Source organism: Contarinia nasturtii, unplaced genomic scaffold, assembly GCF_009176525.2.
Source record: "Contarinia nasturtii isolate CC-2019 unplaced genomic scaffold, AAFC_CNas_1.1 Cnas_scaffold_129, whole genome shotgun sequence".
Taxonomy (NCBI): domain Eukaryota; kingdom Metazoa; phylum Arthropoda; class Insecta; order Diptera; family Cecidomyiidae; genus Contarinia; species Contarinia nasturtii.
The window spans coordinates 2,360,615-2,374,642 of record NW_022197486.1 but is presented as its reverse complement, the minus strand read 5'-3'; the positions used below and the strand labels follow the sequence as shown (position 1 = coordinate 2,374,642).

At 34.4% G+C, this 14,028-nt stretch overlaps 1 protein-coding gene across 1 annotated transcript in view; it reads left to right on the top strand.

Moving 5' to 3' along the window:
* Nucleotides 1-14,028, top strand: part of LOC116349418 (limbic system-associated membrane protein) — a 61,303-nt gene that overhangs the window by 24,889 nt on the left and 22,386 nt on the right. Inside the window, exon 2 of the mRNA XM_031780829.1 lies at nt 4,559-4,788. Coding sequence (XP_031636689.1) covers nt 4,731-4,788 — 58 coding nt within the window. The 5' untranslated portion in view covers nt 4,559-4,730. The remainder of the gene's footprint in view (nt 1-4,558; nt 4,789-14,028) is intronic.

Genomic DNA, 14,028 nt, shown 5'->3' with positions numbered 1-14,028 from the left:
CAATCGACAATGGCAAAAGCAATGAGAAAAAGGCAATGGCAAATAGACACGATATAACAGTTAAACGGGCGCAAAAAAAACATGAAACACGCAACACAGTTTTTATGGTTGTGTGTGAGTGAGGACCAAATAATTTGCATCAACCAAATTTATTGAAAATATCAGTGTTCTAAAAACCGTTAGTTAAGTTGTTCCATGTGATTTATAGACACAAGTATCGATGAATGTTATGAGTTTTGAAATCAGTTTTTGGTTGTGTTTTATGCAAAATGTTTGCACGTATACTGTGCAATACACATTCGCTGTATATTTCAGTCTCGCACTCACTTATGCATGGCGGTGGTGGTGGTTTTTTCTCTCTCTCGCTTTACCCATTTCCATTACCACAATAGACTTTGCTAAACGAGTCTCGAACGAAAGTCGATATATTTTCCATTCGATTTGTGCTGCTGATGCGTATCCATATATGCCATTTACCACACTCATATTTACCTAGTTAATATTTATAGCGATCTGTATTTAATGTAAAATTGACTAATGTTTAAGTTATGTCGAGTGTGTGAGTGTTTTTTCTCTCATGTTTTTGTCGCTTCTTTTCACTCTTGATTAAATAATTAGATATGGTGCGCACAAAATATTCGTTTTGTAAATAATCTCATGATAGATTTTGATTGATTGATTGATTTTGAACATACGCACATACACACACACACATTAGAAGTGAAAAGAGACATTTCCAACAACAAATAAATGAGTGAATGCGAGCGCGCGTCTAAAATGAGCAATGGCAATAGAGCGAAGAAAAAAAACTCGATGAAACAACGACGAATGAAAAAAGAAGAAATGAAGTACGAACGAATATAAAGACTAGAAAACAAACGAATGATGATGATTATTATGATGATGGAGTGAGGTGGTATAGAATATGATTGGAAAATAGAAGGATATACTTGAGCCGATTTTTCATGCCGTATCATGATTGTTTCACGTTGCTTTTTTCTCTCTTCTTTTTGTTCGTTTCATGTTTGTATTTCCGAATCCCTTGCGTATGCACATTGGTAAAATGGTAACAGGTAATTTCTGTTTACCGCACATTTTCGTATTTACTTTATCGTATAGCTTTTGTTTACTCTTTTCACTTTGACTATTACAATATACACACAGCTAGAGCTTCGAATGTAATTTATTTGCCGGATCTCACTTCTTTTTTTTTTCTTCTCCTTTACTTGCCCTGTGTTAACAGTGAATTCTCACTCTTTCCAATCACACACACATCGTTATATTCTGCATAATAATATTTATTTACACAAAACCTAATTCAAATCGTCGATTCACACAATAATGCAAGCATTTCTGTCTTTTCTACGAAGCTATTTTGCTATATGAACTTTTTTTTCTTCTTCTTTTTCTACGACTTCTTCTGTTCTTTGCCTTTCAGCGAGAATGCTGTCCGTATTTCTGCACAAATCGCCACCACACACATCGAAATCAACACAACATCGACGTGTGGCAATTGCTTTTGCCTGAAGCTCGCGCAAACAACCTATAAATAATCTTAATATTACCAATTCATGTTGGTATTACCCGAATTATGAAGTACATTACCTTAATGTGCATCGTAATATCGTAAATACCGTCAAATATGTACATATATTTTCTTATTTTCCCGCTTTCTTTCTCTATCGGAATATTTCGTTTTTTCTTCTCTCTTTCTCTCGCTCTCTCTCTCTCTCTGGGGGTCTTTCTATCTCATTCCACTCATTTTATTCTTCGCACATACGTACAAACACACGCCGAATCAACAACATTTATGCTATTGTCGTTTTGCTTTGGTTTTCAGTTCATTGCGAATGCCACCACTGCATACTCTACACCATCATATGATATTGGACTGTACGGTATGGGGCAAAAAGCCCATGTTATAAATATATGGATATCCGATTCTTTTTCTTCATTTTCCCCTTGCTCTCACTCTCATTCTCTCTTTCTCTATTTAGCTCCATTCATTGATTTGCGACCGTGCATTTGCAACATAGAAATCAACGAAAAATCTCATCGAAAATCTCGCCGTTTGTGTATGCGGCCAAATTTTATATAAATATTTATTAAATGTGTAAATAAATAAAAAAAATCACATTTTCATGCGATTTTTGTATACACACACACTCACACTTTGCTCCGTTTGTGTATATGCATAAACCTGCTATTTGGCATATTGCCGTTTCAGTTTGATGTGAAAATTATGTGTGTCTGTTCTCATTTTCTTCTGCTATGAAATATTACGTGTTGTTTTAGACATGTAAAACACATTCGAATTACTATTGCATGGGGGTCACATTTTTCGCGCACGAGCGAAATAATTTTGCCGTTTGCGATATCACATAGAGAGTAGAGGCGGCAAAGCAATAGAACGAATGAGAAAATAGAGAAGGAGAACGAGCGTGTGCGCGCATTCAACCAGCCACAAAACATAAGTGCACATATAAATGTATAGAGAAAAGCGCCTAAGTACTTGTCGTACACACGATATACAACCGGGGTGAACGATTCAAATTCAGAATAATAAATATTACGACCATCAATAAAAATAATAAAAGAAATCTGTCACTCTAGGCGAGGCGCGCACAGCCGCGTCCAAGGAAAATATGGTCGTTGCGCTATCGGTCGCTTATGTTTTTTTTTACAGTTTGTTTTTTTTTGTGTGAGTGTGTTCAACTGACACCGTTCGAATACTACTTTTGTTGCTGCCGGTCTTTTTTTGCACTCTATCTCTTCTGATCGTTCGCTCGTTCTCATCCTATTCGTTATTGCCAGAGCATTTTATGCATTCGCTCACTGAATTGCTGACATATTAATGTACATCTATCGAAATAGCAAACGACAGAAAAATGAGAGGACGTCGATTCTCGTCGGGGCAAAAAAAAAACGATGACAACAACAATACAAACAAAAAATAAAACAAGAAAAAAAAAGAGAATTGTGTATATATGCTGTATCATAAAACAAAACCTCTATACGACTGGGATGGCGTAAAAATATGCGCTTATCACTTCAGCTCGTCTTGTTGAGACAACTAGAAAGAGATGAAAAGGATAATAAACTGCACGGAACACATTCCAAGTGTGTTCATTTGGAATTTTGACAGAGAATTTGACTTTGCCAGTGTGTCATGGTGATAGTGTCGCATGTTGCCATCGCACTGGTCGTCATCGTAGCAGAAGAAAATTGCTAAATATGAGGTGGAAGGTGCTACCAACTTAGAGTTGTCATCATCATCATCATCATCATCATTTGCTCGAACCCGAGAGTGTGATGTGTGCTTAATGTAATATTTGCCCGAGAGTTGATTCACAATAGTGCAACAATATTTCGATTTTGTTGGAAAACACTTCTCACCACTTTGTCTCACACCATCAATGTGACTTACAACATTACAGTCATATAAGTGGAGATTTTGCTAGTGGCAGTTGTTTTTGACATGCAAATAAAGCTTATTTATTTGTCCATTTACTAGTTTTCTTATCAAAATCCAAACAATTCCATATGGACAACGTATTCATGTGCCGTGTGTGCGCGCAAGAGTGAATGAATATGTGTCAAACATATTTTCCGTTTGCATTTCGGGTGTTATCTGGTATGCTCTTTAGCTTGGCTTTAGTTCTGAAAACGAAAAATAAATTAAACCAAATGAATGTCTGGCTATGAGAAAATGTTGCACTGAAAAAGCGTAAAGAACATGCGCAATTTTATTGCCTTAAAAAGCTAGATATTATCGCGTTGTTTTATACAATGGCGTACAAAGAATTGCACGAAGCCAGAAGAAAAGTGGAGGCAAAAAAAAAGATATAAAAAATGAGAGCGTGTATAAAGTATTTTGCGTTTTTTGAAGCCAAATGCTGCATGGAAATTAGTTCTTGCAGTTTTATTGCATTTGGTGTAAAATTTACACTGTAAATTAAAGGCATAAATTTTCATTTAGTACCGAGAGAACAAAACATATTCAAAACAGTATGCAAAACGAAGCACACTTAAACACACACACGCGCTCAATTGTACCGCACATAAAACGCGTGTATATACACAATGTGCTTGAATGTGCGTTATGTTTGATTTTCCATTGAGTTAATAAAGCTCATTTTGATCTAGTTTTGGCATTGTATGGTTATCCATAATTTTTAGATGTTTAGTTTATGTGATGAATACATTGTTTTCGAAATAATGTTCTGATATCCAATTCAGACGTTCATAAAATGTTGTAAAAAAATTTACGTAATTTCAAGTAATCGGCAGAATTTAATCTGAGGAGAAAAAAAAAAACCAAAAATTCACTAAAATTGTGTGTATGGTATGTGTCTGGATTATGGGCGTATGAAATAAGTGTCAAACTGTTTTGTAATTTATGCATGACAATATCTTTTTGCATGCATTAGACTCCGTACTGTGAAATTCTATATATTTTCAACGTTTGACGTATACGTTATTGACAGCTTATTTTCAGTGTAATTGTCAATTACATGTATCTTATGTTTTTGTGTGTTTTTTTCTTCATCTATTTTAGAGAAACGGTGCTGTCAAGATAAGACGAGATTTCGAGAAACCAAAAGGAGATTCCGTGAAGGCGTTCGTTACATAAAAAGAGAAAGAACAAGCAAACGTCGAGACGACTGCAACAACAACAAAATACAACATATTTTCACACAAATATATCACATACACATCAACGCATTATCATGAAGATTTATTTACTTAAGGACATATTTTCGTTATATTTTTTATTATTGAATTGCGGTAAGTGTACCATTACTCTGTCCAATCAAATCGATGCCTTTAAGCATTCAATAAATTCTATCATTCTTCTCTTTTTTGTTTTCACTCTATCATTGGTTTTTTTTTTTTTTTTTTTTGGTTTGTTTGTCGTTTCGTTTTTATATTTATTGAATATCGATGACAAATTTTGTGGGAATGTGCTTAAATGGCATAAAATGTCTACACGCACAGATGCGCACAGATGGTTCATATATTCATCATTGTCACACGACATTTTCAATTGAATCACAGTGTCCATCTCGACACACAGAGGGAAAATAAAAATGGACATATCCAAATTGCTTTTCAACATAAAACTTAATACATACAATATGTACAATTAATTGTGTGCATTTAGACTCGCAACAAGAGAAATACATTCAAATTGTTTCAAAGCCGCTGGGTATTTGATCACTTTGAGCTTCAATTTTATTAATTGCAACTAGTATAAAATTCGAATTGATTTATGAATTTGTTTGATATTAATATGTCTCTGTTCGGTAAGCTACATGAGTGAAAATACATCTCAATTGGTGAATGTTTGATGATGTTTTATTCGCAAAAAAAAAATGTTTTCAATTGTCATAACAATCATTCACCTCTTTCTCATCCTAAACGCATATTCATTTTTTCACACTTTCCGAGTCGATGTGTATAATGAGTAATTAAACATTAGGTGTGATTGAGTCGGATGGCGATTTAATTATGGAACATGCTAAAAGCCAACTCGAAATCCATCACAATGTCTCGCTTCTCATCGCATTAAACGATAAAAATAAATTTTCACGTAAAAAACGGGTCAATTTTTAATGGAATTTCTTTGTATGCCTTCTGAAATTGTTTTTATTGTGATCGAACTGATCGAACTGTCCAAACAGACGGAGAGACGAAGAGTGAAAAAAATAGCATTTATATCTTAAAAAAAATCTATAGCTGCCAACGTTTCGTTTCTTCTCTCTCCCACATTCTATGTCTGTCTCATCACAGCAATAACCGTTCAATTCAATAGCTATAATCATTGTTGTCGTTCATTGAGAATTTATGCGATTAAAAATACACGTGCAAATCACGCAAAGTGCAAAAGAAAAATCAAATGAAAAAAAAAATAAAGATTTAAAGTTCATTTGCCTCAAAATGATGGTCTCATCTCTATTCGCAGCCTATTTGGTTGATAATCGATGTTTTCGTCGTGCGAATTTCGAGAATGAAAGGAGGAGAGAAGAACTCAACAAATTCGATTAATTTACACATTTTAAAAAGAAGGAAAAAACCAATTGTAATATTACTCACTCCAATGCCAATGCGACCATAAATTTCTCTATTGTCAGTTGAAAATTGCAAACGAATCAAGTGAATAGTAGAAAAACGCAATGGCTGAAAAATCGAATCCATTGAAAACCAAACCGAATTTGAATGGAAGAGAAAAAAAAACGAACGCGAATATAATTGAACTGAAAACACATCACATCTAGTCAAATAATAATCAAAGTCATCAATTTTTATGTTGGTGGTTACTTGTTATTTCTCTTCTTTCTTTCTCGTCATTTGAGGTCGATTCTGAGAGTTAACCAAAAATTGTAATTGTTTACGGTCGATTCACATCACATGGTGTGTACGTCAAAAAACAAAGCAGCCGTGGAATTTTTAATTTTTTTTTCTTCACATTCCTCGCATTGTTAATCGATTTTTAATGTAATCGTTAACGAATTTTCATTCAACTTTAAACTTTGTTAGCATGTCGTCGACATTACGAAGGGAATCCGGTTAATTAATCGAAAATTGCTCCCCTTTGATGAACATTGCGACCCATTTGTTTGCCATCCATAGCATATTTGTTCTCAAAAAAATATATATATATACTTTGATCTCAATGTATAACCGAAGCTTCGTATAATGAGTACTTCAAACGCTGTAATACTGTTATTCCTGAACGCAATTAGGCCCATTTTACTGCGTCAAATCGGTGAACATAAGCAACGGTGCATATCGACAAAAAGTTTAATTATGGTTTTTCGTGTGCTTGAGATACACGTATATTTCTAAAATGAAATGGTATCACATTCCGAGATATTGATATTATAAAACCCAAAGGACCCCCCGCATGAAAGATTAATGATGAAGGGAAAAAAATCTGATTGACTCGTTAAATTTTTTGGATGATATAATTGATAAAACATTGAAATACGATTATACATTTTCATCGTAACGAAACTACATTTTCTTTCAAATAATAAACTGGTAAAATCTAAATAAAACGAAGAGAATGACAGACGCTAATATAACGATGAACCGAAAAAAAAACCTATAAACACATACACACCGAAAAAAGTATAAAAAACTTTTAACGATAAAAAAGTTTTCTTTTATCAATTTAAAGTTGAAGACAAAGAGAAAATGAGGAGAATATCTAGAACGTATACGCCAAACAAATGAGAGAGAGGGGGGAGGTAGGAGAAAAAAATGATTATATCGTGACTCAGATATTTTCCATTGTTTTTAAAAGTGTCAAACTTAAAAGTCTACATCGAAGCAATCATTTTCATTTCAATGGAAAATACTCGACTTTTATAATAATATACATGGAGCGGAGAAGGGATTTTTCGTGTTACTCTGGTGACGCTAATTCGGCAGGTTAACGTGCTGCAAAACCTGAAGAATCTCCCATTCTCTCTTACAGACGAATGACCATTAGACTAGAATGATCGATTGTATTGTTCATATGGAAACCGAAAATGTCGCCAAGATACCAAGTGTATTATTGCAATGAGGATTTATCAATGTGAACCCTTCAAAAACGCATCGAAACAGAAATTTTTCTTTGTTCTCTTATTCGTTTCAAGACTAATGTCGAGTTATATCTCCGAATGAAAGAGAAATGAAAAGATGTATCACATTTCCACATTTTGATTAAAACTGTATGAGCTTAAAAAGTATTATTTTTTCGGCTGGGGTTTTCATGTTCTGTATCTCTTTTACTCTTTTATACATTTAAAAGAGCTTATGTGTCCCGAAAGCGATCAATGTTGGCTTAACATATTTAATTGATTTTAAATATTAATTCAATGAATATTGCTTCGGATGTTTGAGTTACAATGCGCCATAACTACATCGGAAATTTTGGTTCCGTTCGTGTGATTCGATTCGACTGCAAAAAAAAAAACACGAGAATAAACAAAATCTCTCTCGATTTATCTGTATTCGTCCATCTTTTCTGTTCCTAAAACCAAATAAACAATTCATCATTGCGAGCTAAATATAGGCCAACGTGTGTATAACATACATATAAATTATCTGCTATTTTCGGTCAACATTTGTTTCTAACTCGTAATGTTGGCACGACTTTACCATATTGTTCCCGATTGTGAAATGCGATTTATTATTGAAACGGGGATAATATTTCGCTTGCAAAACTCAAAATTGGACACTGAGTGCTGAAACTTTTACGCTCAAAATGGAATTTTTGATACTGGTACGGAAGAATCAACGTTAAGCGGAGTTTGTGACTATTATTGCGAAAAGTTGGACGAATTTCAAAATGACAACAACATTTACACACATCGTATTTTCTGAATTATTGTAAAACATCAACAAAACCGAAACAGATTTATGTAGACAGATTTCCATTGATTGATTTTCCAAAGCGTAACTCATTCTCATAACTTATACAACTTCGTCATAAAGTAGCATGTTTTCTAAATGTATCACAATTGACAGGATAAAATTTTGTGCCACCCATTCTCCAGAGTCCAGAATCGATTGCAGTCATTGAATCACCCCTCTCCACTTTCTTCGCCGCCAAAATACGGTTAAGTAATTTGCTGTCAGTACGAATGGTAAATAAACGGGCCGGTCATACAGCTCAATAACTTGTACGGCTACTCCTGTATTCTGAATGCCGAATTCCGAATTCAGATTAGGAAATGAAATCGGCTATAAATTTTTAATATTTGTTGAAATAGGTTTGGCATGGAAAAACAAAGCAAATAATTGCTCGATTGCTAAAGATATGGCCGCATAATTGAATACATAAAATGATCGAAACACGCGCACTGCACATAAAAACCGTAACAACAACAATAACAAATATTCCCATAAAAATAGACTTGAATCTTTTGGTGGTGGAAAACACGAAACGGGAAACTTGATTACACCTCTTTCAACCACCACACTGGTTCAACCCATCAAACATTGAGCGAACGCAACAAAAGTCAAAATATTTAACGACCGATAACAATAAATATTAAAAATAATCTGTAATTGGTTCGGCTATGGAAAAGCGTATAGCTGTCGAGCATTATGGGATTGTATGAGCGCGTGCGGGCGGCAGCAGGTGAATGAGGTGGTATGAGGTTGGAAATGGTTCTAAAACGACTACGATGACGGCGATGACGAAAAGAGTAACTTACAGCTTACGGCTGTTGAAAATGTTTAGTGCATAAATGGCCCATTCGAAAATTGTTTGCTTGTTTATTAAGTCTTGAGGCGAAAAAGGTGAGAAAAAGATTTCTCGTTGAAATAGTCACCTGTCGATTGAAACCCGTCACCGGTTATCCATATAAAACCATATATCTCTCTTTCTTTCGGACATTTACTCAAATTCCCCGGTGTATTTGACGCGCACGTGAGAGAAGAAAAAAAATCAAACGAGTATGCTGTTCAAACACTGAGAACAAGAAAAAATATATATATTATAATAATAATAATAATTGAGTGGCGAAGAGAATGAAATAGAGTTTGAGTAGATGCGTGCGCGCTTGCTACACATACGTTTCGAAGTAAATTTAAGTTCATAATATAAAAGTTTAAGCGCGCGCACTCTTTCAGTTTACATTTATTTGGCGCTCGTTTTGAATCACCTGAATAAATTGTGCATATCCACGCAAATAATCAATTATACATAAGCAATGGGCTCCAGCCTGGACTTTGGTGACGACAACGTTAACGGATTTCAAATCAAAAAGGTACAAAAACATACAAAAACCACCTCAACCACCACACTATGGAGTATAACAACATGAACAACAGAGAAAAAAAGGGTAACCACATTAGAAATGTAAAGTACGCGCGTACACCGTATAAAAATGTGAACGAAAATATAAATGAATACGTGTATAACTATACATTTATAACGAAATATGGTTATTTCACCTCTTTCTCGCTAATGACTACTGATTAAATTGATAACATGTCCTTTTCCATGCTTACACTCGTACTCACATTCTTCCTTTTTCTCTATTACTCCCTCTCCACCACGCTCTTTCGCTCTCTCTCTCTCTCTCTCTTCACTTTGATGAGTGCCAAGTGCCGAGTGTTCGCTCGATTTCGAATATAATATTCAGCGGTTAAGCGGTTTCTTTTGAATGTTTTTGCGTTAGCGAGCTGATTATTATGATCATAATTATTATTTTCCACGTTTTACGCCTTAAATTCGACATGTGTGAGTATGTGTATGTGCGAACAGTGGGTTGCAACACCACCAAAAACCAGAAAACGATACATAAGTGAAAATTACCAACATGACAAAAATTTGACATGCGAATTGAACACATTTTACTCATAACACCGATGATTTGGGCTTCGGATCGTATCACGTATTGCATGTAATTGGCGTAATGAAATGAGCTCGCGCTTCAACATAGAGAGAGAGAGGGAGAAAGAAAGAGAAAAAAAATGCATTAAAACAGCAAATGATTTGCCACTTAGCTGCATTCATTTGGTAAACTGATATTGATTTTGAGCGCACAACGTTTTTTATGTTTGAGTTTGATGCCCAAGAAATGTCATCATCGAAATGAAAATCAAATTCTTGTTCCTTTAGTTACAAAGTAAACTTTTCACAATTTTGTAAAGCATTGGAATGATAGCAGTAAATCGATGCAATGTAATGCCCAATTTGTAATGATAGTTGTAGAAATTTCAATTGAAATCAAAATCATTTCCTACTTTGAAAGAGTTATTTGAAATGTGCACGGGGACAAGGCAAGAGTGGAACGAGATGAGTTTGAGTTTATTGATGTCTACTAGTTTTTTGTCTATCTCTCTCATTCTTTCTCTGTCGTTCTCTTTGCATGACGAAAAAAAATACGCACAGAGCAAATGGTTCCCAATCCCAGTTTACTTTTCTAATTAAAAATTCTTCGCTTCGGTATGTGGTCACAGCAAATGTATTTTTTAAAAGCCATTCACTTGGAACTGAAGCATGTTTTGTCCGTCGGTGCGGCGATGGTAAGGTGAACAATTTCGATTTCATCGATGTGCTTTTGCGCTTGCATTCTTGTCATTGTTCCTGATTTCTGATAGTCTCCACCATCGAAAAAGCTTTTCTATTATTCAATATCTGCGTGCATTGTACGCGTATGTGTATATATTTTGTGTCTCTGAATGCCTTTGTGTACACACTCTTTCTCGATGTGTGTGTGTGTGTGTTTTTGTATTTGCAAATGTTGAAGTTTGAACGGCAAATCGAACATGAATTTTATCAATGGCCCTCCATTAATTCGTTCCGAATGAAATGTTCGATTGTAAAACATACATTGTTTCCAAAATTTGTCGTATGTAATCGACATGAATGTCGCCTCTCATTTTGTTCCATTGTACGTTCATTTTTTTTTGTTATTTTTCCTTCTCTTGAGTATTTATGGTCGAGATTTTTTTTTTTTTTGGAATATGTTTTGTTTCGCTCTCATCCAACAACGCTGAAAACGAATGTTATGTAAACTTTTGTAAATATCTTTGATCTTCGATTTTTCCAACAAAACCGACATTTTTTCAAGGATTTTTATCATTTAAACAGAAAATTAGTTCATTAATAAAAGAAAAATTATTGTTTTTAGTGTTTGGAAAAGATTTGATTTGATGATGATTAGGTTTATCGGACTTTGTTCCTTTCTCAGACTTTTTTATCCTCTGCAATAAGTTGATATGAGTTTTTGAAGTGAAAATGTCAAGCCTAAAAATGATTATATTTGAAAATGCAACAAATGCATCGCGTTATTGATTATGCTTTACAAAGGAAAGATAAGAATATGATAGAAATGTGATATGATTTCAATGCAAAGTGGGTGAATTAAAATTGATATTTTTGATTCTGTTTCGTTCACTCTTAACAGCAAGCGCACAATAGTTTTATTATATAATTTTACACAGCTAACGCAAAAGTTTTATTGAAAATTTTCAAAGACAGACCTAAATAAACGGTGTGTGAACAATAATTTTCGTAAAGTATGGGGCGGAATATTGATATAGCTGTGATATCAAAGTTCTCTATGTTTAAATTGACTTGCGTGTCTAGTGTCTACCAATGTTCGTTTTTCTCGTTCTCTTTGTGTGTCTTGCTTCAAATAATAACAGTCAAAGTAATGCACGAAACAAGTAATTTGTTCGTTTGCTTACATTCCATTCTCGTTCGATTCGATGTATGTACCTCTATACTGTATAGTTTAGAGCCGTTGAACAATGTCCGATATAAGCACAAGCACATGGGAACGTACGCAGGTACTTGAACATAATCACTATTTGCTTGAGATTTATTCATCGTTCGAATGTGTCAACGCTTCTCGGATACAAGAACGAAGTAAGAGGATAGAAAGGGGGAGAGGGAGAGAGCAAAACATGGGGAGCAAAAACATTCACAGTCTATGAAAATTAAAATGTGTGTGTGTGTGGCTTTGCCAAGCGAAGAATTGAAAACGATAGACTGTAGAATTAAATAATAGCAAAATGACAACGATATAAAAGAGTGACTTGCGAACATTTCTTCCATTTCCATTTTGATGTAATAAAATACCGTATTTTATGGTACTCGAACGAGCAACAATAACATGCACACACATAAAGAGGCAACATACATTGAACGAACAGAGCGACAGAGAAAGTTTGAAATGCGACGAACGAACAAGTAACACAATAACAATTGAATAAAACGATGATAACACACGTGACGTTGGGATGGAGGATGAGGATCGACGTTGGAGAAGGAAACAATAACAAGAATAATGAATAAGCTACGAGACAAAATTGAGGCAAGAACATCCGTTAATATTCAGAAGAAGTAGTGGATGGAGGCTGCACAGAGAATGATGAACAAAATAAAACGAAAGAGAGCAAAAACTAAAAGATAACGGCACACAAAAAGTAAGAAAAAAAGAAATGAAATGCAAAGAAATTTAAATAGTGTTTGAATGAATATTTATGTCATCATGTCCGTCATTTTGAATTATTGACACTATGAACTATTTCAACGACTCGAACATTCTTTTTGTTTCATTCTTCGATTGGTATTAATAATATATTTACGTATTTTTGAGCCAACAGAGACATAAGCAAGTGATAAATTGAATTGGCTGTGATTGAAAGCATATGTTTGATTGGAAATAATATACACACATGCAATTCGAGCTCCTTGTCAAATACGTATGCAACGATTTTCAAATAGATTTAAAGGCCCACAGCTGATACATCTTAGCCACCCATCAAAAAAAAATTTCATTCACACCTTTTTTTTTCTATTTGTGCGTTTCTTCGCTTCGCTCGCTTGTCATCAACATCATCATCTTCACAATGTTCTTTCTCTGTTTCCATTTGGTGGCGTTCAAACGTGTACTTGTTCAACGGCGCTTATGTTCTTTTATGTACTTATGTTTTGTTCTATTTTGAAGAAAATTGCAATCTGATATCTCAGAATTGAAAACGACTTATGCACAACGCTGCAAATGAAAAGCAATACACTTGTTTGTGATGAATTTATTGTGAAAAATTCAATTTGCGAAGCGAAAAAAAAATGTCACAAAAAATGCAGAGAAGAGACGAATAGTGTGGGGGTAAAAATATTGATACGAAGAAAAAATCTATGAAAAAAATATTGAAATTGCGTTGAATGCGACGATAAACAGCGATTTTGAAGGCGGAAGTAATCAGTCAAATGATATGTCAAATTCAAAATACAACAAAAAAAAATGCTCAACGTCCCTGAATGTCGACCAGTTTTTTTAACCGACAAAATTAAACTTTCAAAATCTCGAATAACTCAAAAAAAAAAAAAAATTATAAAAGAAACCATTTTCGTCACATCGCACAAAGTAACGACCAATATCTCGATTTACATCAAAGATTTTAGCACTTTTGGCTTAAGAGAGATGATAGACGTCAAGCACCAGCCGCATAAAATCTCTCCAACGAAATCGCATAGCAATGTAAACAAATGTGATGAGTATTATAGGAAGG